This window comes from Macrotis lagotis, chromosome 3 (genome assembly GCF_037893015.1).
Source record: "Macrotis lagotis isolate mMagLag1 chromosome 3, bilby.v1.9.chrom.fasta, whole genome shotgun sequence".
NCBI classification, from domain to species: Eukaryota; Metazoa; Chordata; class Mammalia; order Peramelemorphia; family Peramelidae; genus Macrotis; species Macrotis lagotis.
This window is the reverse complement of record NC_133660.1, coordinates 271,326,169-271,352,991: the sequence shown is the minus strand read 5'-3', so window position 1 is coordinate 271,352,991 and position 26,823 is coordinate 271,326,169. Positions and strand designations below refer to the sequence as shown.

Below are 26,823 nucleotides of genomic sequence, written 5' to 3'. Positions count from 1 at the left end.
GATGATAGAACCAGAATCCTATCTTCCTGCTTTGTGCTGCTTTAGTCTTGTTTCATTCCAAGACAGTCCTATTCCCCTGAACCCCACCCACCCACTTAATGCCCTAGCATTAAGAGAACTCACTGTCTTAGTCACAACTTTCTCTTCAGTAACATTTGCATCCATCTCTCAGAAACACATAGCAACAATGAAATGAGTTGTGAAATGTTTATAGTGAGAAGGAAGCAGTTTTTCTTTTCAACAGCCCTGAAGTCAACTGAAAGACTGCCTTATCATGGAATCTCCCCTTGTAGAAGTATAGAAGTTTTTCTATTTACCTGCATGGGGCTTTTTGTACAATTGTGACTGATCCTCTCCCATTCCCATTGGTATGGACCTCTATTAGAAGTCCTTTATTTATTTGTTTGTTTGTTTTTGCAAGGCAGTGGGGTTAAGTGGCTTGCCTGAGGCCACACAACTTGGTAATTATGAAGTGTCTGAGGCCGGATTTGAACTCAGGTACTCCAGACTCCAGCATTGATGCTCTATCCACTGCGACACCTAGCTGCCCCTTAGAAGTCTTTCTTGAAAATTTATCCCAGAATCGAAGACAGTGACTACTGTGATATTGCTTAGAGTTATCAGGACCTCTAAAGTCATGTAGCCCAATCTGCATCTGAAAAAGGGTCCTTTTTATGTTATTCCCAACAAATGGTTACCCACCCTTCAGTGAGGAAGCACCTACTGCCTTCCAAGTTGGCCCCTTTCACTTTTTTCTAAGGGTTAATTATTCCTTTCATCAAACAGAAATGTGTCTCTAAGCAACTTTCTATTACTCCTAGTTCTTCTCTCTGGGGCCAAGCAGCATTGGTAGCCCATCAGAAACTGAAAGACAGCCATCCTTCTCCAGATTTGATTTAGCTACTGAACCTACCAGCATAAATACCACTAGCTCTGACTAGCTTATGAAGAAAGTGTCAAGCCAACTACAGTGAGGGCTCTCAACTTTCTTTTTATAAAGTAGATTCCTTTATCTTATACAAAACCTTAGGTCATGATCTGTGAGACCTCCCAGAACTAGGTCCTCCCCATCACATGCATGCCCATTAAGTTATAACCTGTGGTTACTTGGAATCTGGGACAAGGTCTTTTTGACATTTAAATATGCAAGCTTAGCAAATAGATCTCCCTCTCCCCACATATCCATGGCCTAAATTCTTGACATAAATTTTAACCTTCTGGAAAACTGTAAGGAATGATTAATAGGTGCTGGAAACAGACCGACATTCACTTAGACCTTATGCTTGGTACCATCTATCCAAGTGTCTTGTTTCTACGAATTGAATAAACAGGCAGGTACAAAGGAATCTTTTTTAAAAAGATGGCTTTTTCATAAGACATAGTCTCTATATATATCATCATCATCATCTTCATTAAAACTTTGACATTTTACAAATATTACCTCATTTTGATCCTCACGACAACCCAGGGAGATAGGTATTTTTATTGTCTCTATTTTACAGATGAGGAAATGAATAGAGATTAAGAGAACTGCCCAGGGTCATACAGCTAGTAGGTTTCTTTGATCATATTTGAGCTCAGATCTTCCTGAATCCAGGCCCAGTGCTAGCACATCATCATTGTAGTTGTCCTCTGAAGACAAATCAGCTTATTGGTCCTAGAATAAGGCACCTAGACCTGAAAGCATTACTCCACTTATGATCTGATTAGGTCAGAGAACAATAGGGTCATCACTGCCTTCATTCTGTATTCTGTGTCTCTTTATTTAACTCTAGGCTACTCTAGCTTTTTTCCTTTTATTTTTTAATTGAAATTTTATGGAAGCAACTAGGTAGTGCAGTGAATAAAGCACTGGCCCTGGAGTCAGGAGGACCTGTGTTCAAATCTGGCCTTGAAGCAAGAGGTCTCTTCTTTTATCTCTTCTTTTAAAAAAAATTCAATTTTATTTCATTTTCAGAGTCACAATATCTTCCTTCTACCTCCCTTTTTTCTCGATTCTATTTCAGAAAATGAGGAAAATAAAACCTATTACAAACAATTATGGGCAAGTAAAACAAATTTCAGAGAAAATTCAGTCTGTATTTTTAGTCCCATCAGCTTTCTTTCTAGGAATAGGTAGAATGTTTCATTATGAGGAAATGTGTTTAGTCATAATGTTGATAATAGGAAATCCTTGAAAAATTCATTGTCTTTACCATATTGCTGTTAGCTATATATGTTCTCCTGGTCCTCCTTATTTCACTTTGTATCAGGCTATGCAAGTTTTCTTCAGGTTTCTCTGCAACCATCTCCATTATCATTGCTTATGGCACCATAGTATTCCATCATATTCATAGACTACATTTTGTTCAGTCATTCCTCAGCAGACTGATAACCCACCCCCACCCTCCCAGTTTCCAATTCTTTATCACCATAAAATTAGCTTCTGTTTATTTATTCATATGGGCCCTTTTTCCTAATATCTCTTTTACAGGGTTAAGTTTGATCACGATAATTGTGTGACCTTCCATTTTGATTATTTTCTTGTTTTTCTTTCCATTTATTTTGTAATCATTGTGTGTGTGTGTGTGTGTGTGTGTGTGTGTGTGTGTGTGTGTACAAACACACACACATATGCATGTACATAGTATATTTTCTTGACTCTTGTCTTTTCTTTGCCATATTTTTTGCTTTCTTTGTATTTCTCATATTTGTAGTTTCATAGCCTAGTAATAATCCCATTCCATTTGTATACCACAATTCCTTTAGCCATTCTCCAATCAGTGGACGTTGACTTTTATTGGCAGTTCTTTACAGCCACAAAAAGTGCTACTAAAAATACTATGGTGTATATAGAGCCTTCCTTTTTGTCATTGACCTCTTTGGAGAATATCCCTAGCAGCAAAATCTGAGACAAAGGGTATGAGCATTTGATTTACTCTTCACATAATTCCAGATGACTTTTCCAAATGTTTGTAGGTATTCATACCACCCTCAATGCATCAGTGCTCTGCAAAGCTCCTTCAACATTGACCACCTCATTATTTTGTCTCCATTGAGAATTGCTAGGGGTAATGTAAAACCTCAAGTTTGTTTGGATGTACACTTATCTTCTTGTTAGTGAGATAGGGCCTGATTTCAGATGGTTGCTAAGAGTTTGTCAGTCTTCTTTCGAGAGAACTTTTATTTATATCTGTTGATCATCCTTTAAATTTCCTCATTATTCTTTTGAAGTATATTCATCTTTTCTTCTTACATATTTTGGTTTGTTGTCTATTTGTCTTGTAGATCTGGCCTTGAGATTTTTTTTCCCTTCAGTTGTCCCCTTTCTTCCTCATACTAATAGATTTTGTCCCTTGGATGTTTTTTTCATATATAACATTTTCCTTCTAACAATGCCTTTCTGTATTTATGTGATTATTTTTTTTAATCCAAATATAGATCTTCAAATCTATTCCTTTTGAATTTCATCTCGTTCTAGCATTTCAAAAGGTGACTTGATTTTAAAACTGACAAAATAGAAACCTGACTCTCCTACATTACTGTTTTTTCAGAGACATAGTAAATTTTCTGGGGGAAAAAAGACTTAACCTGTCACCTATTCTAGCAGTTAGATCCTTTTTGGTGGTGACGTTCATTGTGGAATGTCTCTGCATCCTTCTTTCTTGTTAATACATAATGGCCTTTATGCAGCAGCAAAATTGAAAAGCCAACTTGATGAAATATCCACTGCATACTTTTTTCCTAGGCATTAAATATGATTAAATGACAACTGAACAAAGCTATCTTAAACTCAGTAAAGTTCTATTTCCTTCCCTGTCACTTCTAATGTGTAAATTAGAGTTGGTGAATTTTCATGAGGCAGTGCTTCTGCAGAGAAGCATATTCGACTCAGGACATTGAGGTTAAAGCCTTGGCTTTGTGACCTTGGATGAGCTCTGCCCCTGCCTCCTGCTCTAGCCTGGCCTATTCAACCAAGACTTCATATGTGAGACTGCATTGTAAGCTGTGAAATTCTCTGCAAAGCTCAGAGGGACTGAAAGGGAGGAACTCTTCATTGGGAGCCAGAGGACTTGGGACTGTTAACTTAGATTTTGCTAAGTTTTTAATTGATGGTAGGTATTTTAATTGATCATAGGTATCCCTGTCATCCTCTTCCCAGAGAGCAGTCCCATAGAACAAATAGTAATCTTTAAAGAGGAAAAAAACAAAACCAAAAAAGTAAAGAGGAAAACACTCAGCCCAGTTGATGAATACATTGAAAAAGTCTGAAAACAGGTGTAATATGCAACTTTTGTGACTTTCCCAAAAGGATGTGTTTTGAGTGTCCCCTCATATCTGTTCATTCAACTCCTCTTCAGTCTTTATAATTTTGTTACATTGACTTTTGGTTGTGTGTATATTGTTGTTCTTTCCGTTTACATAATGATTTTTGTCATTTCTTGGCTCTAATGACTTCCTTCTATATCAGTTCATGTAGATCCTTCCACATTTCTCGGTATTCATCACATATGTTACTTCTTATAGCACAGTAATATTCCATTACGTTCATGTGCTGCAACTTGTTTAGCTATTCTCCAGATGATGGATATCTACTTTGTTGTCACAAAAAGTGCTACCATAAATATGTTGATATATATGAGGACTTTCTTTTCATTGATAGCTTTTTGTGTCTAAGCCCAGTAATAGAGTCTGGTTCAAAGGCTATGGGCATTTTATTCACTTTATTTGCATAATTCTGATTGCTTTCCAAGATAGAAAGCTCCTCTGACAGTATATTAGTAGATCTATCATTCTACAATCTCTTCAACATTGACAGTTGTCATTTTTTCTCATTTTTGCTAGTTTGCAAGGTGAAAGCTGAAACCTTAGAGTTGTTTTGACTTGTATTTCTCTCTCTCTCTTTTTTTTTCCTATAGTTTTTGCAAGGCAATGTTTGTGGCTTGCCCAAGGCCACACAGCTAGGAGATTTTATTAAGTGTCTGAGGCCATATTTGAACTCAGGTCCTCCTGACTCCAGGGCCGGTGCTCTATCCACTGTGCCACCTAACCACCTGACTTGTATTTCTCTTAATTATTAGTGATTTGGAGCATTCTTTCATGTGGTTGTTAACAGTTTGCAATTTTTCATTTGAGAACTAATTATTCATATCCTTTGCTTATATATTAAAAACAGCTACTAGTCTGATATACTTTGAGTAATTAATTGTTTTTAGTAGTCAATCAACATTTGCAGGTCCTATGCTAATTCTGGGGATACAAAGGAAGGCAAAAGCCAGTCCCTGTCCTCAAGGAGCTTCCAGACTAATGGGAGACATAATGCAAATGGCAGTGGACACGTATGATATATAAACAGGGGTTACACTGGAGATGATAAAGAAAGCAGGCAGACCCTGACATGTAGTGGGTGGTATATGTCACCATTCACACAATTCCCTTCAAATCCACAGGATTTTCTCATCTGTAAAATAAGGTCACTTCCAATTCCAAATCTTTTGTGATTGATACTGTTTTTTCTCACCAACCTATTCCCTGCCTTCATGTGTCAATTAGGCTTCTTGGGTACTTTCTTGATTGTGTAATTCAGCAGGAGGGATGAAACCTTGCCTGTTGAAAAGTCCCCTGCATCCACTTGTCTGTCTTCATTCTTTTCCAGTAGTCCCAGCTCACACTAGATGGAGGGAGAGGGTGAGTGCCAGAGCAGGAGCAAAAAGTCTCAATGTTGATTAGCTAAACCCAGCCACAGGACTAGAGCAGATGGTAGGTTGGAAGTTGAGCAGTCCAGAGGCCTAATGGTGGTGGCAATGAGTATTTGGCTGTCATTATTTTATTAGTTAGCAAACAGAATGCTTCTTGTGGTCCCTCCCTGATTTTGTGCATAATTCTGCTGTAGGTGTCAGCAATTGGAGTTGGCACAACAACTCAATTAGTTTGTTCCAATGGGTTTTTTTTTTTTTGATCTGCTCTGTCATCTCTGTGGCTTTATTAGCAATGTACAGGGAAATGAAGAATAAAAGCGTTGTCTTGTCTTTTCATAATGACTTTTCCAACAGAAAAGTTCCCCAAATAGCATTTCATTTTTTCCCATTTTACTTTAAAAAACCCTGTGGGAATTTGTCCTAAACCTGGGATTTTAGAGAATGATTGGTGCCATCGTCTTGAGGGCAGCCCAGTTGTAGTTGTAGGGAGTGCCTGCTGGTAGCAGAACCAAGCCAGTGACAGAGAAAGCGACCCTCTGGGTTCAGACTCCCTTCAAGAGGAAAGCTGCTTCTTCCTGTCAGAGAACCCCCAATGTAACAAGGCTTGTTAGTTTCATTATGGTTTTTTCTGTCACCCCCATTCCCTTTTTTACCTTGGGGTAAATGTATATTTCTCAGTACAAACCAGGGTAATGTCAATCTGTTGGTGGGTACAGCTTATAACAAGAATTGGGAAGGTAGTCAGGCAGTCCTCATGTTAGTAGGGAAAGTGAGTCTCAGCAGGGCTGAAGAGTATAGAGCAGAATCCATAAGGTCACACAACAGCTCCTTTGCCTTACAAGATGGCCAGGCTTCTGACTGGCAGGTGGCTCCCCCAAGAGCATCTCTTCTTGGGACTTGGCCTTAATGTACCTCTTACATCCTAGGGCTGAACTTTAGACAGTAGAACTCTTAAGAATTTTACAACTTTTTCTGTATCATCTTATCTCCAATATGCCTCTTTCTCTCCCATGCCCTCCTCTCTTCCTCATTCTTCCCCTTTCTCTCCCCCCTCCCTCATCTCTCTCCCTCCCTTGCTTTCTCTCATTCTCTCCCTTCCTTTCTTTCCCTCCCTTTCTCTCTCTCTTCCCCTTTCCCCCTTTGCCTCTCCTTTCTTTCCCTTTCTCTCCTTTCCCCCTCCTTTTCTCTCTCTTTCCCTCCCTCCCTTCCTGCCTCTCCCTCTCTTTCCCTTTTTCTTTTCTCTCCCCCTCCCTCTCCTCCCTCCTACCCCTCCCTCCCTTTCTCGTAGCCTCTGTGAATGTGTTGGTGCAGAACTGCAAGATCTACAATGATGCCAGTTGTGACGTGTCAGCAGATGGCCAGCTCCTGGCAGCCTTCATCCCCAGCAGTCAGCGAGGTTTTCCTGATGAAGGCATCCTGGCAGTGTACTCCTTGGCCCCTCACAATCTGGGCGAGATGCTGTACACCAAACGATTCGGTAAGGGCCAACTTCACAGCATGGCCTAGGAGTATAGCCTCAGACTTGCTTGGGTAGAAAGCTAGAAGTCTAGGGTAGGGAGGGATCTCTGGGGCCTTCTCCTTCCTCCTTCTTTCCTGTGTTCCCATGTCCTGGATAGAATTCACTATCAGTTTGGATACTTGTAGTGATAGGGAGCTCACTGCGTCACAAGGCAGCCCACGCTCTTGTCAGGATTAGAATCATCCCTGATATTTATATAGTACTTTACGTACAATCCCTTATTGGAGCCTGGGAGGTAAATACTTCATGCATTGGTTTCCCTGATTTAGGTTGGTGGATTCAGGCCCACATCCTCCTGACTCCAGACCAGCTCTCTTATTTGCTGCACTATCAAAGGCCCTAGAATCAGGATTTGAACCCAATTCCTATATGACTCCACATCTCTCCCTTTTCCTAATATCCTATCTTTCCTTATCTTGACCTGCCATGTGCCCTTTCCCATCTGACTCTGTTGACCTTCGTTCTTAAAGTGACATCAGTACTTTTAACACTGTAGAGCTTGGACTCAGGTTTTGTGGTGGGAGTCCTCTTGGGAAGATTTGGGGAGGGATTGAGACATGCAGTGAAGAGAGATGGAGACCAGGCCCACAACTCATTGCTGTGTTGCATCCTTAGGCCCCAATGCCATTTCTGTGAGCCTCTCCCCTATGGGGCGGTACGTGATGGTTGGACTGGCTTCCCGCAGGATCCTGCTACACCCTTCTGCAGAGCACATGGTGGCTCAGGTCTTCAGGCTACAACAGCCACATGGTGGAGAGACCTCCATGAGGGTGAGTCCTGCCATTTCACTGCAGTAGCTTATGGCAACTTTCTTAGGCCTTGCAGAATTTCAAGGGTTGGTGAGCTCCCCAGCCATCTGTGGTTATTTGGTGCTGGGAGGATGTTCTTTTCAGTCCCATAAAAGCTGTTGGGTTCTGTTGTTCAGAGGGTTAGCAGGAGTTCTCTAAGACCTACGATGGTCACAACGATGAGATTATCTTTGGAAATGTACAACTCCTTTTCCTCTCCAACTTTTCCTCAAAGAGAAGGCTGTGTTCCTGAAGACTAGACTGCCAAGGAACCATGAAATATTTATGTTTATCATAAAAAAAAAGGATTTTTTAAAGATATAAGCTAAAAAAAAGTGATAGATGATATTCCACAAAATATTCTTTGGGTTATGGTCCTGATAGAAGATGAGGTACTTTTCTCATACCTTTCTCCATGTCACCAGGTAAAAAGGAACCTCCCAATAATAGTTCCCTAATTAAGGCAGTCCCCTTCTTCCTGTTTCCTTAGTGTAGACTTGTCTTCCCCACTTTGGGGTCCTTATGGAGACCTCTCAGCCTGGGCCTACCCCTCATCAGTGCCCCTCCCTCCCCACTGGGAAGATATGTCACATGGATGTCAGTTCTAGAAGGAAATTTAGAAAGCCTGCATTTTCCAAATGAGAAACCTGAAACCTGAGAGCAAAAACATTTTATATAGGGTCTCTCTCACTTCTTTTTTTTTTTTTAGTTTTTGTTTTTTTTTGCAAGGCAAATGGAGTTAAGTGGCTTTCCCAAGGCCACACAACTAGGTAATTATTAAGTGTCTGAGACCGAATTTGAACCCAGGTACTCCTGACTCCAGGGCCAGTGTTTTATCCACTGCGCCACCTAGCCACCCCAACTCTCTCACTTTTTAATAGCATGGATCATGGTGTGCTGTCAAAGAATTCATTGTGGATACTTGTTGAATGAATATAATAAAAGACAAATCCAGGCCCTACTATTCATAGCAGATATCAGAGACATGACCCAGGGACCCAGAAGTTTATAAGAGACAAAATCTTAGGAGTGAGGACTAAAGTTCATGGCCTCAAATGCCAGGACACAGACATACAAAGTGGGGGTGATCAACAAGATCTATTGTAGATCCTAACACAAGGAAGCAGTTCAGGCCTCAGAATTGGTGAAACTCATGGCTGCAATAGGTCTCTGCAAAGGTTAGAATCCATCTTCAAAAGAAACAGGATAGGTTAAAAAAGATTAAGGTAATAGCATTTATATTTAAAAGATATGTTCATATAATCCAGGAACCAGAGGCAGGGGAGAAATATGGACATGAATGTTTTAGGTGAAGAAAATGGGGGCACAAACAGAAGTGACATCATCATCATCAGAACATACTACAGACATGTTTTACTGAACAGAAAGAAGAATTAAATAAAGAATTCAGGAAATAAATCACACAGTTTGCATAATGATGGGGGAATTTAATTTATCTGGACATTGGCTGGAAATTTGCTATAAAATAGCTGATGGTTTTTTTTTACTTGCCTTAATTATAATTTCCTCCTTCAAAGCATGAAGAAATCAACAGTGGGAGATTCTACTCAGCAAGGAAGAATGAGTTATTGAATTGGAAATAATGAGAATTTTGTGGCCTTAAACCATTTTAACTCCAAATTTGTGATAAAGTGAAGAAGTTGAGGCAGAGTCTAGCACCCATTCTAGACCTTAGACCCTGAGGCTGCAAAGAGTTCATAGCAAGCAGACATAGATCTCATGGGCCAAACTTCTGCTGGGGTCGTCAGCTCAAGAGAAAAATCTCAAGAATGAAATTCCAAAGAGGCAGATCATTAGAATAACACTAATAACAATAATAGCAGCTGACATGTCCAAAACTCCTACTATATGCCAGGTTCTTTACAATTATTCTTTTGACTCTCACAACTCTGGGAAGTAAGTGCTGTTGTTGACCTTATTTTAATGTGAGGTTTAGAAAAGCTTGTCTAAAAAGACCAACACGGGAGAACCAACAAGGTTAGTCATTGGAGGATCAGTATGTGACAAGGTCCTGAGGGATTAGGGTCTGACTGATAATGGAAATCAAGGTCAGCCAAAAGAAGGATCTAGCGGTGGGGAAGACTGGAGGGATTGACCACTGCCTAGAACAGATGGAATCATAGCAACCAACTCCAAAGACAACAGAATTGTCCAACTCTCACTTTCCTTGTTTTCTTTGCCAAGGAGAAAGATCTTGGCTTGGAAAGGACAGAACAAAATATGCCTAACAGGGAGGTTGGAAGATATTTCATAACTATCTTTTATGAGTTCAAGTCAATTATCCTTGGTTATTGAAAGAACTGAGAGGTGTTATTGCTGAGCAACTGTTGTCTGTGATTGTGGAGAAGAAAAGAGGGGTAGTTCTGGATCCAAGAAAGGGAAGAGAATGTAATTGGCAAACTGTTTAGACCCACCATTTTGACTTTGATTCCAGGCTAAGCCATGAATGGGTTATTAAAGATGGTGAGTGACCATCTTGGAAAGGCAGTAAAGACTGAGAGCCTATATGGTTTAATCAGGATTGGATTTTTAGAAAGACTAATGTGTGAAAACAAAAGACATATATAAAGCATATGTGTTTAGGTAGGGGAGGTAGCAGGGGGAGAGCACAGGCCCTACCAGACTCATTTCCCTCTCCCAGTTTTTTCATCTACCTTTGATTTTGGCAAAATATTGAAAACAGTCTCTCATACTCTTCTTGGGGACAAGATAGAAAAATGTGAACTGAAGTCCAGGCCCTTGCCTTGACCCTGTACTGTTGAACTTTGTTGTCACTTTGTTAGATAAAGATATGGAAGGCTTGTGAATGAGATTGGAAAAGTCAAGAGGAAGAGCTCATGTTGAAGTGTAAGGTTTTAAGATGATCCTAGAGAACTAGAATTGGGGGGCTAAATCTAATAAGTGGCATGGCTGTTGACACCTCCTCTTTCTCCCTCAGCTCATCTACATTGCTGACCCATTAGTGATTGGTGGTGGTGCAGATGATAGGACCCTTCTTCACAAGGTTTATTATCCCCTGAATGATGGCTAATGTGACTTGAATAAAGAAAAGTTTCCTTTTCTTTAATAGATGACAATTGCTTCCTCCACTAACAAAGATTGCAATTCTCTGACTTGACCGATAGCATTGATGTGACAGAATTGATCACCCAGTGTCACCCTCCTTAGCTTTATTCAGCTGGACATATGGTTCCCAATCGAGTCTGTCCTTGGAGCTTCTCTTCTGTGAGGCCTGCCAATTTAGACCCTGTTTCCATAATCCAGGTCCACCTGTGTACTCTGATGAAGTCAAGTTTGAATGGAGGCAGATTGAATTGATCTGTTAGACTAGAGACAGGCAGTGAAATTAGTTTCTGTTCCTACCCTAGGGGGCAACTAAGTGGTGCAGTGAATAGAGTATCATCCATGGAGTCAAATCTGGCCTCAGACATTTAGTAATTGCCTAGCTGTGAGACCTTGGGCAAGTCACTCTTAACCTTAGTACTTAAAATAAAAAAATTAGTTCCCATTTTTGTAGTACAGCAAGGTTAACAAATTGCTTTTGCCTCAACAGCCTTAAGAGGTCAGCATTATCTATCCCCAGATGTTAAAATGGGCTTTGAGAGGTGAAGGGATTTGCCTAAGATGGTATTAAATGGCAGAACCAGATTTGGAGTCAGTGACTTCTGTCCTCTAGCTAAGATGCCCATCAGCCTCCAAAGAGAAAGCCCCAGGGCCTGAAGCATCTAGCATTTCCATGGAGGCTTCTTAGCAAGCTCAGCCAGTGCTTCCTACCTTCTACTCTTCAAGGTTAAATATATTCTGAGTTAGGCCATTCTTCCTTTTTGCTTAACTTCAATATGTTAGAAGATGAAGGGTGTTGTCTGCTTTTCCCCACCTAGGGACCCAAAAACTAATGTTCTCACAGCCTTCCCCAGTTGATATAAATTATCAAAATCTTTGAAAAACAAGAGCTGAATTGGAAGTTACTAACAGATACCTCCAGACTTTTTTGGCAAAGAAAGCTCCCTTAGCATTCTAGGCGCAGCTCACACTTCCTGGCCTTGGTACAGCTTCTGGCTGGTGTCTGTAGCCTGAGGAAGTTGCCTTAGGGCTGTGACTGGCTGTGCTCCCAGAGCAGAAGTTGAGATGGTGGAATGTATATTCTACTATAGGGCTGGCAGCACAGGGAAGGTATCTATCTGGAGAAGTCTGGACTGAAGAGATTTGTTGTAATTAAATTAGTCCATTGCCATCCTACGGAGGGCTCCCAGCAGCTCCTTGCTTTCTATCAGTCCTCCTGAAGAGTGATTTTTCAGATCTCCTAAGCAGGCTTTTGGGATGTTCTTTAAGACCCCGTCTGGCAATTAGGGAGGAAGGTGAAGTGTCCTTATGTCTAGGACTGTTTCCATTTCCTTCCTTCCTGCCTACCTGCCTGCCTGCCTTCCTGCCTTCCTGCCTGCCTGCCTGCCTGCCTGCCTGCCTGCATTCCTGACTGCCTACATTGGGATTAAGTGACTTGCCTAGCCTAGGGTCACCCCAGCTTGTAAGTATCAAGAATCTGAGGCTAGATTTGAACTCTGGTCCTCCTAACTCCAGGCTCAGTGCTCTATCCACTGCAGCACCTAAACTGCTCCAGGATATTTCTTTCCATTGATATGAGTACCCATCCAGCATGACTCTAAGCCTTCACTCTGTTGAAGGGGTCACCAACATAAATCTACCAGACAATGACCTCTTAGCAACAGCAGCCTCCGGCTATCTCTATATCTAGAAGCTTCCAAATGCTTAGCCAGAATCATGGAAACTGACCACTGTTAAAAAAAAAAAAACACCAAAGAACTTTATTTTTCAAGAATTGCATTGTCCCTCTTTTTATATTAAGAAGTGGTTTTTGACTGATGTTTGTATCTCTTAAAATCATGAATTGAATTAATGAAACAGCCAAGATTTTTCCCTTTTTGCCCAGGTCAGGGACTTCTCTTGTTCCCAATGGTGACTTGTTTCTGCCCATAAATTACAGGCATGACGGTGCTATATATTGGAAAGTCCAACTTCTCTCTCCCTCTGAATTCATTTTTTAAGTCATACAACCCCTTGGGTTTTACCATAGAGGCAATTAGATGAGATATTGGGCTAATCTCCATGCCTTAGGGGAAAGTTCCCAGGGCCTTGGTTTCCTTTTATACTCTCTCCAGTATTAGAACTTTCCGTCTTTCCAGTTAAGGTAACTTGTAGAGACATTCCTGTGCAGAACTTCTGTTGATAATAGCTGCTATCTTTATTAACCTTGGCTCAGTTTTTCTGGGTTAATCTGAACAGCCCCTCAGGTCCACTGTGTCAAATTCCAGCAGAAACCTTATGGCCTTAGTGACTTAATGACTTAGAAAATCACAAATTATTTTGTTAAACATTCCTCATAGTATTAATTTGGGCCAGGGATCCTGAGTCTGACACTGCTCCAAATGTCTTTCTTCCTTTATTTTCAGTTTTTGTGACTGAGTCAGATTTATAGCCTTGCATTCTGTCTTCCTTTTCCATCAATCTCCTCTGAACCTTTTTTTTCCTTCAGTTAGTCCTTATATCTCTCAGCTTCTCATTTTCCCATCTCCTTTGGCTACATCTGCTCAGCCATCCATTCTCCTTTGCAATCCCTTTCTAAGCTTATCTCTGCTTAGATCAGCACTTGTAGTGTTTCTATCTGATCATTAAGGAAGATAAGCCAAGGCCTACTCTATCCCAGCTCAGTCTCCTGACTGGGTAAAATGATCTCTGTGACTCATAATTCATTTTCTGTCTCTCTGATTTGTTTATGCTCAAAGTAATGTGATTTTTCCCCCTCCAAGTCAAATCAGACCTCTGAGCCTGTCCTCTTCTGAATTCTCTTCCAACATTCATCTTCCAGTTGGAACAAGACAATATTATACCAGAGAATTGCAATTACCTTTCTAAAATAGTGGTAACTTGCATATTATAATAACTTTGGCTTTAATCAAGTGAAAACATATCAACAGAAAGTATGAAACTACTAAAGAAATCAGAAGGAGCCACCATAACCAAGCTCTTCCCCTGGACTGGAAGAGAAAGGAGCCTTAGGAGCTAGAGCAGGCTAATGGGAAGAACACTGGGATCAGCATATACCTCCTGTTTTTTTGCCCCTCAGCTTTGATTAGAAAATGTCAGGGTTAAAAGAAAGGTGTTCTCTAAGGTCTGTCCAGCTCTCAATTCCTATCAGCAGTTAGTTTTGATTGGTCAGCCTTCTCCAGGGAGTTTGACAAAATTTTATGGGCATGGAAGGGGTGGGAATTGAACAGTAAGGTCAGAACACCAACAGGGACCATCCTGTGTTTAAGCTGAGTATACTTGTCTAAGTATAGTATGCTGTCACTCCTTTTCTCTCTGACTCGTTTATGAGCAAAGGAGGTTAGGTGATCATGGAGCCAGTACCCCTTTCCATTTAATGCATTTTATGAATGAGTTTATATATACTTGGAAAAGGGGAGTGGGTTAGATGTGTAGCATCAGGGAAAGCAAAAAATGAATATGGCCTAGCTGGAAGAAGAGTTCCAGCCCTCTGGCAAGGTGATGTGTAGAACATCTATGGGAGAACTCCAGAGGGGGAGAGAGTATGGATGCCTGCCCCAAGGGAGGAAATGTCATTCTAAACTCCTGAGTTTGTTGAACTAGTAATGAGACTTTACTTCTGAGATTCTTTGATTCTTTCGTACTGTTGAGGTACAGATTGGATTTAGGGGTCTCTGAGGTCACTTCTGCTACTTGCTTCTGTGGTTTCTGTTCTACTTCTTCATGGAAACAGGCTTTCTGGCATTTGTTCTTCACACCTCTTGTTTGCAAAGTTAGTTGGTACACCCATCATTACAACCCTGGGGAGCCCGGAGAAATTCTGGGTTGTAGAGTAGACCTCTCTAGGAGATGTAGAAATCTTTTGCCTCTCCAGAAATTTTTCCAGATTTAGAAGTGTTATGATGGGCGTAGATGCTGACTGTGTTTCAGGGGCTGAAAGAACAAATGCTAAGAAGCTTGATTCAGTTTTAAAAAAAAACCTTTTTTAGAGCTTTGATTTGAGAAATAGACATTTCTTCATTAAGGTTGACTGGAAGACCCATTACACAGAAAAATGTTCCCCAAAATGTCAATTTGGTGGGTTTTGTTTGGTTTTGTTTTAACTGTTTTGATGAATTTTGATCTTTTTCCTCTTTATTTTAAAAGAATTCTAAGCTTGAGGGGGAAAAAGAAAAGGGGAAACCTAGGCAATGTAAAAACAAAAAAAATAATATATTTGAAAAGAAAATAGTTTGTATAAATTTAAAATATTTAAGTATTTATTACCTATTTAAAGGGATGACTCTTGGAGGAGGGTAAAAGGAAGACTAGTGAGAAATAAAGGTGATTTTACATGACATCAAGAAAAATTTATTTTTACAAAGTCTTATACACCTTTTTACTGACTTAAAAATAGCTCAAATTAAATATCCTTTATGAAGATTTACAAAGTGTTTTCCCCAGTTACCTTGGCTGGGGGAGATAGTATAAGTATCGAATTCATTTTAAAGATAAAGCACCTGAGGCCCAAAAAGTTAAAGGTTTTGCCCATGGTGACAGCTTGAGAACATTCTCTCACACCTTCCACCTCTCTAATGAGAGCCTAACCAATACCCCAGACCCAATTTCCTGACTTCTTCATAGGGCCTCACTAGAATATAAAAGTATGCCTTGACCTAATCACACCTCCTGGCCACATCATCCTATTTATTCATACCATAGAGTCCAGACAGTAAGAAAGCAGTAACAATAGATGTGTACCTGGACCATAAATCATAAAAGGGACTTTCCCCTAGAGCAACTTGTGTTCACTGCCCTTCTTTGCTGTCCTTAGGCAAACTTATAATGAAGTCAAGCTAATTGTAATATCATTATTATACATTAATACAACCCCCTAAAAAAGTGGACTTTTCTATAAACATTCAGGGTAACCACATGCGCAGTTCCACCAAGACGACATGACCCCCTCAAAGCAACAAACTCCTTCCTGTACTGCAAATTTAGCATATCTTGTTCAAAGTACCACACTAATTGTCCTAGCTAAGCCCCTAGTTTTCACCCAACACAGCACCCTGTCTCCCTTAGGGAACAAAGTCTGCTGGGGAGCTTGACAACCCCCCCCAACAAATGTCTTTTGCTTGACTTAGAGACAATCTGAATCATAATGCTTTGGAGATGACTTGAGTCATAATACTTTAAAGAAGACTCAGCAAAATATTCCCATAACTCATGGCTTCCTTGGCTTTAAAATTTCATTTTTCTAGGTTCTCATCCATGTGGGTGTATGCCATCTCAAAGGATCTTACTCCCCATTCTTTCCTACCCCATTGTCTGATTCTCATCTTTGTCCTTCAATAAGTCTTCCCCATGGGTCCATCCATTATTTTGAGGGCTTTGCTCATGGTTTCTTTGATGGTGGCACACAGACATTGTTTGCGCATCCACTGGTTGTCCTTGGCACTCACTGGTCCATCACTTTACCCCATTCATGAATTTATTTCTGATACCTTCCTTTACATTACTGCTCCAACCACACACCTCTCCATTGCCCCCTTCGTGTGCCCGATTTTCATTTCTTTTGCCAGCTGGTGAGCATCTGACATTTCTCTAATAACTTCTGTCAAGATGATCCTTTATTTGGGATAGCATTGTAGGGTGATTCTGAAATCTGCAGTTTCTCTTTGCTTTCATTGAAATGTGTAAGCGAATTGGAATGACAGTTTCTTGAGAGGAGTTTCTTCTTACCTTTGTGTTCTCAGGGCTTAGCACAGTACCTCAGTGTGTAATAGAGTGTTTGTTGATACCAGCACATTATCCATAGGTGGTGTCTATCCCAGCTAAATGTACTGATGGATGAGCTTGATGAGTTGTCTATTAACTGAGTAGAATCATCTGAACATTCTTCATCCATTGATTTTTCTTGGGTGGACAGTTAGGCCAAACTCTCTTTTTAATATCTCTTGCAAAACAGGTGTGTTGTGGGACCAGATGTAACCAGTATAATGTTACCTGGGAGCAAGATTATCTGAACAGACTCCCCATCTATTGTACTATAAGGATGCTTTGAAACAGGATCTGGCTCCTGTGGCATCAAAAAAAGGAAAAAAGCCAGACTCTTCGCTTTTGTCCTCAGACTACAAGTCACCTTGCTCCTATACACACAAACTTTCAGATCATTTAGTCTATGATGAGAAAAGGAAGATGCAGAAAGTGGGGGGGGGGTGGAATTCTGCCCTGAGTCAGCTGAGTAGATATCCTAGAGGTGGCTTGCAGCCTGGCCCTTTTTCAGAACTCTGCTTGAACCCAAGGCACCTCAACTGTGTGGAGGCTGAAGCTAGACCTGTCACTAGACTTGCCGCTGCTTGTCATCTTCACTTTAGAGAGACATTCTGTTGGCTTTCATCTGCTAATGCCATTTCACAGCAATCTTCATGTGGCTTTTGATGACAGAGTATTATTAGAAGTTCATTAGCATTATGCCTGGAAACTGTGCCTTGTCTTCTAAGTAGAAAAGGGTCAGTAGCAGGAATAGATTGCCTGAGCTCTCTGGGTCTCAGTTTCCCCATCTGTAAAAAGAGGATGCTGAACTCAAAGATCTCCAAGTTTCCTTCCGACTAGAGATCTGGGATCCTGAATCTGAATGCCTTTCTATGGAAAGCTATACTGGCCCACATTTTGGAAGCTTCATTTAATAACCACTAATGATGTCCAAGGGACTTTAGATGGGTGACTCCCCCTAACCATGCTTTTCTTCCATTCTGTCCTAACCTCATTCAGCCAAATCTGATTCTTCCTAGAATCCTCCCATTAGATGGAGCATATGATGTAATAAAATCTTTTGAATTCCCCTGGTTTCATTGCATCCCCTCATGCTCCGACTCTGTCTAATCCACCATGAGACCTTCACAGAAACCGATTTCCCCAAGATTCCCTTGCTTGGGGGAATTGAAATAACACAATTCAAGGAAAAAAATTCTCTGGAAGGGCTCTTGAAGACAGACTGCTTTGTTGTCAGAACTGATTAACTCCTTCCTCAGATTTGGTCCTCATTAATTTTCTAAAAGCTGCTTGTCAGTTGATTAAAAGCGGCTTCCTCTGCAATTATCTCATAGTTGACTTCTGGGACGTCAAAGCTTCAATCGGCAGAAAGCTGCTCACCCTCAGAACTTTATAGGAAAGGGAGAGAGAAAGATGTAAGAAGCAAGAGATGGGCCACAAGGAGATCCACAGAGGCAGGGGAGGGCCAAGGTTAAAACAGAAAAAAAAAAAGGAACTACTTGTGTAGATACACGTGAACTCCCAGGAGCCATGTTGCAGTTGTAGACCACTGAGAGGTGGGGAGGGCAGGGATTATGCTGCATTTCTCTATGACTCCTAGCAGAACTGTGGTCAGCCTTTACTGTTGTTGCTTTGGGAATATTTCCCCAGAAGTTGTGAGGATGAGGAGAAGGTGGGGGGGGGGGGGTGCTAAGGGGAAAAGAAGAACAAAAGAGGAAGAAAGAGGGAAGAAAAAGGAGGGAGGGAAGGGGAGAGAGAAAAAAGCAGGAGAGAAAGAAAGAGGGGAGAAAGAGAATGAATCCTATCTCCTACCCAGCCTTGCCCTGCCCGGAGCACCTCACTCAATGGGGTGGACCCAGGCCCTGTGATCCTAACAGTCACCCTGGAGATAGCATGTCACAATACAGAACTTGGGCTTAGATCCCACATCTGATTTTTACTGTCTGTCTGACCAAAAGTTGGTCCCTTTAACTTCCTTGAGCCTTAGTTTCCTCATCTGTAAGATAGGTATAATTATTGGACCCTATTGTGATAATAAATGTAAAATGCAAGTATACTTAAATTTCTCTATTACTAAATGTCAGGTGTTGTTATTTTTCTCTTTTTGGGGGAGAAGATAGAGAAATTCAGGCTCAGAGGTGCTAAAGACAAGCTGAGTGATTTAAACCCAGGTCTCCACTAATTCTCAGTCCAGTTCTGTCTCCCACATAGAGTTCTGTTAGCTAGATGAGGCCATGAGAAGTTATCCCCAAGTCATTTATTGGATTTCATTGCTCTGGTAGAGACCCAGCAGGAGCTCTGTAAAGGTTGAGAAATACCAAGATAGCAGATGGCACAGTCCTGGTATTCAGGGAGCTCCCATTCTCTTGGCATTCAGGAGTAGAAATGACCACATGTGCTGACTTGTGTAACACAAACTGGGGGTACATGAGAGACCCCACCACTATGTTCCCTGAAAACAACTGAGTAAAACTCAGGATTTCTTAATTTATATCAATTTCCCATTACTTTTTGTCATTTAGATCACCATTTCCCAAATGGAACTCATTATCCTTCACCCCACACCTACCTTTCTTGTCAACTTTTAAGGAAAATTGTCCTGCCAGTCAGTCTCCTAAGTTCATAGTCTTGCTGTTAATCTTTGACTCCTCCACTTTTAGTTACTAAACCATACTTCTCCTCTCCCCCAGCCTATTTGAGGATCTCATTCCTTCTCCCCTCAACTGCCTCCTACACGGCCTCCCATGCTCTAAATCCAGGCCATCTTCTATACAGCTGCCAAAGGGGTTTTCCTAAAATCAAATCTGCCTCCAATGACTTCCTAGTGCTTCCAAGATAATAAATGTGACTGTTGAGTTTTGAAGGCCGTCCCCACATGGCCTTGACCCAACTTCTTTCTTGCTTCTCCATTCCATCTTTTCCTGTACTCTGGGATTCAGACAAACTTACTTTCCTTACTATTTTTGTAAATGAACCCTGTCTCTGAACCAGCAACTCCCAACTCCTTCCTTTTTTTTCAAAAAATTTTTTATTTATTTAAGGCAATGGGGTTAAATGACTTGCCCAAGGTCACATAGCTAGGTAGTTATTAAGTGTCTGAGGCCAAATTTGAACTCCGCTCCTCCTGACTCTAGGGCTGGTGCTCTATCCACTGCACCACCTAGCTGCCCCACCTTTCTCCTTCCTTCTGCCTCAGAATCCTTTATTTGTTTCAAAATTCTGTTCAAGTAACCCTTTGTATATGAATTTTTTCCTTACCACCCCAAGTACTGGTGCCTTTCTTCTCTGAAACTCACCCCATCTTTCTGCCCCCAAAATTTATTTTATACTTATTTTTGCATATTTTAAACATTTTTTAATATGTATGTGTTTCAGTCAAATCCAATTCTTGATGACCACTTTGAGGTTTTCTTGGAGTAGTTTGTCATTTCCATTGACAGATCAGATGAGGAATTGAGGCAAACAGTGTTAAATGATTTGACCAAGGTCATTCAGCTACTTGAAACTTGTAAGATGAATCTTCCTGACTCCCAACCCAGTAACTTATCCACGGTATCACCTAACTGCCCTAGATCCCCATTTTATAGTTTGAAAAAACAGAGGCAAATAGAGTGAAGTAACTTGCTCTGGGTCATACCACCAGGAAATAGTTGAGTCTTCTTGACTCCAAGCTGGCATCCTCCAATCCTGCCTTAGCACATAATATGGGCCTGATAATTGCATGTTAATTGATTGATTACTGATTAACTGGAATAATACTTAACTCTGATATTTTGGAACCAGCATCATTTTATTTAATCTAAGTTTTGTTGCCATGTATTCTTCATTTTATTTCCATTCTGCACTTGTTTTGTTTTGATACTCTTTTCTTTACTCTTCCATCACTTGATGCAAACCTTTAAACAGTTGTCTGAATAGAAAGCTATTACATTTCTCTACCACAGTTTTGCCACCTAGCCACCCCCAATTCTGCTTTTTAAGGCATTCTTCTCATTTGCCTTTTGTGCTGCTTTTTTCCATTTGGCCTAAACTGGTTTTTAATATGTTATTTTCTTCAATATTTTTTGTATTTCTTTCACCAAGTTGTTGACTTGGTCTTCATTATTTATCTGCCATTGCTCTCAGTTCTCCTCCTAATTTTTCTTCTACCTCCCTTAATTGCTTTTCAAAGTCTTTTTTGAGCTCATCCATAGCCTGAGCCCATTTTCTATTTCTCTTGGAAGTTTTGGATACAAAAGCCTCAATTTTGTCATCATCTGAGTATGTATTTTGATACTCCATGGGACCAAAGTAATTTGCAATGGTCAGATTCTTCTTTTTCTGTTGTTTGCTCATTTTCTCAACCTGTGACTGATTTGCCACACTTCCAAGGCTTTGGGGGTTTTTTGGGGCACCCCACAGGGACCTTAATTCCTCCAAGGTCTTATGAGAGGCTCTGATTGCTCTCCTGCCTGCGTTCAGGCCCTCCCTCTTCCCTGAAGCTGTGAGAAGGGTCCCTGCTTGGCTATGGTGGTGGTGTGGGGGCCCAGACTGTAACCTGCATCTGAGTGTGGGCAAACAGCTGAGTCCTGCTCCAGGTAGAGCAGAGAGAGCGTTGCAGTTTCCCCTGACCCCCTTACCATCTATGGCCTGAGAGCTGTGGATATGCTGGGTGGGTCTGCCGACTCTGGCTACAGGTCCTCACCGTAAGGCTGCTCAGAGGCTGGAGCTCCTCTCTGCACTCACTCTGGTATGGCAGAGTTCTCTCACCACCCCTTCCGGCTGTCCCTGCCTCCTCTGCCACAGATCCAGGCTTGCAGCTACAGCTGTGTTCACAGTGGCTTTTTTCAACCCCTGGTCCTGGTGAATCACACCTTTCCTACAGAACTTCTAAGTTGTCTTGGACTGGGCAATTGTATCACTCAGTCTTTCTGTGGGTTCTGCCCCTCTAAATTTTTTGACTAGAGTTATAATCTGACGACTTTTGGAGTTTTTTGGGGAACGAGTTTCCAAGAATTCCTGCCTTCATGCCAGCATCTTGGCTCCTCCCCCAAAAATGTGAGTAATTCAGTAATTTTTCTTGCATAATTAATTCCAAATTATTTTTCAGAGTTCTTAGACCAATTCATTGTTTTACCAAAAGTGAATTAACATATCGGTCTCCCTATAGTATTTGGCATCATATTTTCTCACCTTTGCTAATTTGAAGAGTATGAAGTGATGGATGCTTCTGAGTTGTTTTAATTTTCATTTCTATGGTTATAACTAATTTTTTAAAAAATGGTTATTGAAAGTTGGCATTTAAAAAACTATATATATTTATATCCTTTGACCACTTCTCATTGGGAAATAGCCTCTTAATTCTGTAAATTTGTTTCAATTCTCTATATATTTTGGATATTAGACTTTTATCAGAAATGTCAGAATTTGGGGGGCAAAATTCATGTTTTCTTTGGGTTGCATTGATTTAATTTCTATAAAAACTTTGTAATTTTAGAGGATAAAAATTGTCTTTTATGTTTTTTTAAAGCTTTTGTTGCTATTTCCTATTCTTTGTATCATTAATTCTCCCAAATATCTCTTGTACTTCCCCACCATAGAGCTATGTCCTATTGAATATATTGAAAAAACATGTGATATATAGTAACTGGATCTCCTATCTGTGCAAAGGGGTGGTTGTGAGCATCTCCTCATAGCTTTTCATTCAACTCTTGATCATTCCTTTGGAAATCAAGTAAACTGTGGTATATGTATGTGATGGAACACTATTGTTCTATTAGAAGCTAGGAGGGACAATAATTCAAGGAAGCCTGGAGGGATTTGCATGAACTGATACTGAGTGAGATGAGCAGAACCAGAAGAACACTGTACACTCTAAACAGCAACATGGGGGTGATGTTCAACCTTGATGGACTCACTCATTCCATCAGTGCAACCATCAGGGACAATTTGAGGCTGTCTGCAATGGAGAATACTATCTGTATCCAGAGAAAGAATTGTGGAGTTTGAACAAAGATCAAGGACTATTAACTTTAATTTAGAAAAAAAAAAACCTGATATTGTCTGATCTTGCTATCTCTAATACTTTGTTTCTTCTATTAAAAAAAAACAACTCTTGATCATTATAATTTTGCTGTATTTTCTTTTGATTTTGGGGGTGTTCTTTCCATTTACATTGTAGTTACTCTTTATTTTGTTTTTTTGTTTTTGACTCTGCTTACACCACTACTTCACTTTATATAAACCTTTGTTTCTCCTTATTAGCAATCAAAAAGGCCCTAAAATATATTGGTGTACATGAGAACTTTCTTTTCATTGATAGCTTCTTTTGAATATAAATCCTAATGACTTGAAAGGGTTATGGACATTTTTCTCACTTTATTTGTATAATTCTAAATTGTTTTCCAAAATGATAGTACCATTTCACAACTCCAATAATGTATTAGCATGCCTATCATTCCACAACACTTCCAACATTGACTTGACTTTTTTTTTAAATCACTTTGGCCAGTTTGCAGAGCATGAAGTAAAACCTAAGGGTTGTTTTGATTTGTATTTCTCTGATTAATAGTGATTTGGAGTATTCTATTAGGTGTTTGTGAATGCTTTGCAGTTCTTTTGAGGATGTTTTTTATGTCCTTTGATCACTTAACAATTTGAGAATGGCTACTGGGGGGGGTACATGTGATACTAAGTCTATATTTTAAAATGAGATAAAGTTGATTTTTTTTCCCCCATACAACTATTTCCATTCTTATTTTAGATGCATTAATGTTGTCTATGCATAAGTTTTTCACTTTCAAGTAATCAAAGCTATTTATCTTATTGCCTCTAAAATTAAGAAGATAAGAAGATATCTTGTGTCCATAGCAGAGAGATGAATGATTTGTTTCTCTTCTAATTTTTTTATAATTTCATCATTAATATTAGTCATATACCCATTAAGAATATATTGGGGGGGATGGCTAGGTGATGCAATGGATAGAGCACCAGCCCTGGAGTCAGGAGTACCTGAGTTCAAATCAGGCCTCAGACACTTAATAATTGCCTAGCTGTGTGGCCTTGGGCAAGCCATTTAACCCCCATTGCCTTGCAAAAACCTTAAAAACAAAAGAAAAAAGAATATATTAAAGGGGCTGCTAGGTGGTGCAGTGGATAGAGCACCAGACCTAGAGTCAGGAGGACCTGAGTTCAAATCCAGCCTCAGACACTTAACAATTACCTATGTAGCCTTGGGCAAGTCACTTTAACCCCATTGCCTTGCAAAAAGCTAAACAAAAAAAAAAGAAAAAGAATATATTAAGGAATGTGGTGTAAGGTGTTGATCTGAGCCTAATATCTGCCAGACTGCTTTCCAGTTTTCCCAGAAATTTTTGATCCAATAAGAATTTTTTCCCTAGGTATAACTCATGTTTTCCACTTTATTAAAAAAAATGAGTTAATGAGTTCTGTTGTATCTCATTCTTCCTTGTCTAATCTGTTCCATTGATCCATCTCTCTTTTTTTAAACACTTCTTTTAATAGCTTTATTTTTAAAATTTTTACGTATTTTTTCAAATTACATGAAAAAGCAGTATTTTAACTTATGTTTTTAAAATTTTGAATTACAAATTCTCTCCCTTCATATCTCTCCTCCCCACTGTGAGACACCAAGCAATTAGATATAGATTATGCATGTGCATATTAGCTATGTTGCAAAGGAAAACACAGACCTTCCTGCCCCCCCCCAAAAAAAAACCCACAAGAAAAATAGAGTTTTTAAAAAAGTATGTTTCAATCTGTACTCAGATTCCATCAATGCTTTCTCAGGAAGTAAATAACATTTTTCAAAGTAAGAGCTTTGGAATTGTCTCAGATCATCATATTGCTAAGAATAGCTTAGTCATTCACAGTTTATTGTGTTTAGTCTTGTTACTTTTTACAGCATTCTCCTGGTTCTGTTCATTTCATTTTGTATCAATTTATGTAAATCTTTCCAGGTTTTTCTGAAACCATCCAGCGTGTCATTTCTTATAGCACAATAGTATTCCATCTTAATCAAAAGCTTGTGCAGCCATTCCCCAATTGATAGGCATCCCCTCAGTTTCTAATTCTTTGCCACCATAAAAAGAGCTATCATTTGTTTTGTACAAATGGGTCCTTTTCCTTTATCTTATGATCTAGGGGTATGCAAAGTTTTTTAAGCTTTTTGTCATAGTTCCAAATTGCTCTCCAGAATAGATGGATCAATTCACAGCTGTGCATTAGTGTTCAATTTTTCCACATCCCCTCCAGTATTTGTCATTTTCCTTTTCTATCATATCAGCCAATCTGATGGGTGTGAGGTGGTACCTGAGAATTTTTTAATTTGCATTTCACTAAACCATAGTGATTTGAAGTCTTTTTTCATATGACTATAGATAACTTCAATTCCTTCTCCTGAAAACTACCAGTTCATATCCTTTTACCATTTATTCATTAGGGAATCACTCATGTTCTTTTAAATTCTACTTAATTCTCTGTATATTTCAGAATTAAGATTTTTTTTCTAGTAAGATTTTATTTATTTTGAGTTTTACATTTTTTCCCCATTCTTGCCCCCCCCCCCCCATAGAAGGTAGTCTATTTGTCTTTACATTAGTTCTGTGGTATACATCGATCCAAGTTGAATGTGATGAGAGAGAAATTATATCCTTAAAGAAGAAAAATAAAGTATAAGAGAGAGCAAAATTACATAGTGAGATAACGGGTTTTTTCCCCCCAAAATTGAAGTTAATAGTCTTTGGTCTTTGTTCAAACTCCACAATTCTTTCTCTGGGTACAGATGGTATTCCCCATCACAGATAGCCCCAAATTGTCCCTTATTTTTGCACTGATGGAATGAGCAAATCCATCAAGGTTGATCATTACCCCCATGTTCATTGCCCCCATGTTGCTGTTAGGGTGTACAGTGTTTTTCTGGTTCTGCTCATTTCACTCATCGTCAGTTCATGCACATCCCTCCAGGCTTTCCTGAATTCCCATTCCTCCTGGTTTCTAATAGAACAACAGTGTTCCATCACATACACATACCACAGTTTGTTAAGCCATTCACTTAATTTCCAATTCTTTGCCACCACAAACAGGGCTACTATGAATATTTTTGTACAAGTGATGTTTTTACCCTTTTTCATCATCTCTTCAGGGTATAGACCCAGTAGTGGTATTGCTGGATCAAAGGGTATGCACATTTTTGTTGCCCTTTGGGCATAGTTCCAAATAGCTCTCCAGAAGGGTTAGATGAGTTCACAGCTCCACCAACAGTGTAATAGTGTCCCAGATTTCCCACATCCTTTCCAACATTGATCATTGTCCTTTCTGGTCATATTGGCCAGTCCGAGAGGTGTGAGGTGGTACCTCAGAGATACTTTAATTTGTATTTCTCTAATAACTAATGATTTTGAGCAATTTTCCATATGACTATGGATTGCTTTGATTTCCTCGTCTGTAAATTACCTTTGTATATGCTTTGACCAGGAAATGGGATCTTTATCAGAAGAACTTCCCCCATTTTCCTGCTTTCCTTCTAATCATGACTGCATTGTTTTTATTTGTGTAAAACTGTTTAATATAATTTTACTAAAATGACCCAGTTTATATTCCATAATACTCCAACTCCTTTTTGGTTATAAATTCTTTTCTTATCCGTGCTCCTCTAATTTGCTCATAGTATCATTCTTTATGTCTAAATGATATAACCATGTTGAGGGGCGGCTAGGTGGCGTAGTGGATAAAGCACCGGCCTTGGAGTCAGGAGTACCTGGGTTCAAATCCGGTCTCAGACACTTAAAAATTACCTAGCTGTGTGGCCTTGGGCAAGCCACTTAGCCCCATTTGCCTTGCAAAAACCTAAAAAAAAAATTAAAAAGAATGATATGCCCATTTTGACCTTATCTTGTTATCTGGTATGAGATAATAGTGGACACCTAGTTTTGTCAAACTACTTTCCAGTTTTCCGAGCAGTTTTTTTCAGGTAGTGAGTTCTTGTACCACAAAACTT

At 39.9% G+C, this 26,823-nt stretch overlaps 1 protein-coding gene across 4 annotated transcripts in view; it reads left to right on the top strand.

The window, feature by feature from the left end:
- Positions 1–26,823, top strand: part of AMBRA1 (autophagy and beclin 1 regulator 1) — a 187,842-nt gene that overhangs the window by 130,917 nt on the left and 30,102 nt on the right. For all 4 annotated transcript variants that reach the window (XM_074230552.1, XM_074230551.1, XM_074230550.1 and 1 more), the window contains 2 exons: positions 6,967–7,155; positions 7,813–7,967. In XM_074230552.1, the coding sequence (XP_074086653.1) occupies positions 6,967–7,155; positions 7,813–7,967 (344 nt within the window). The remainder of the gene's footprint in view (positions 1–6,966; positions 7,156–7,812; positions 7,968–26,823) is intronic.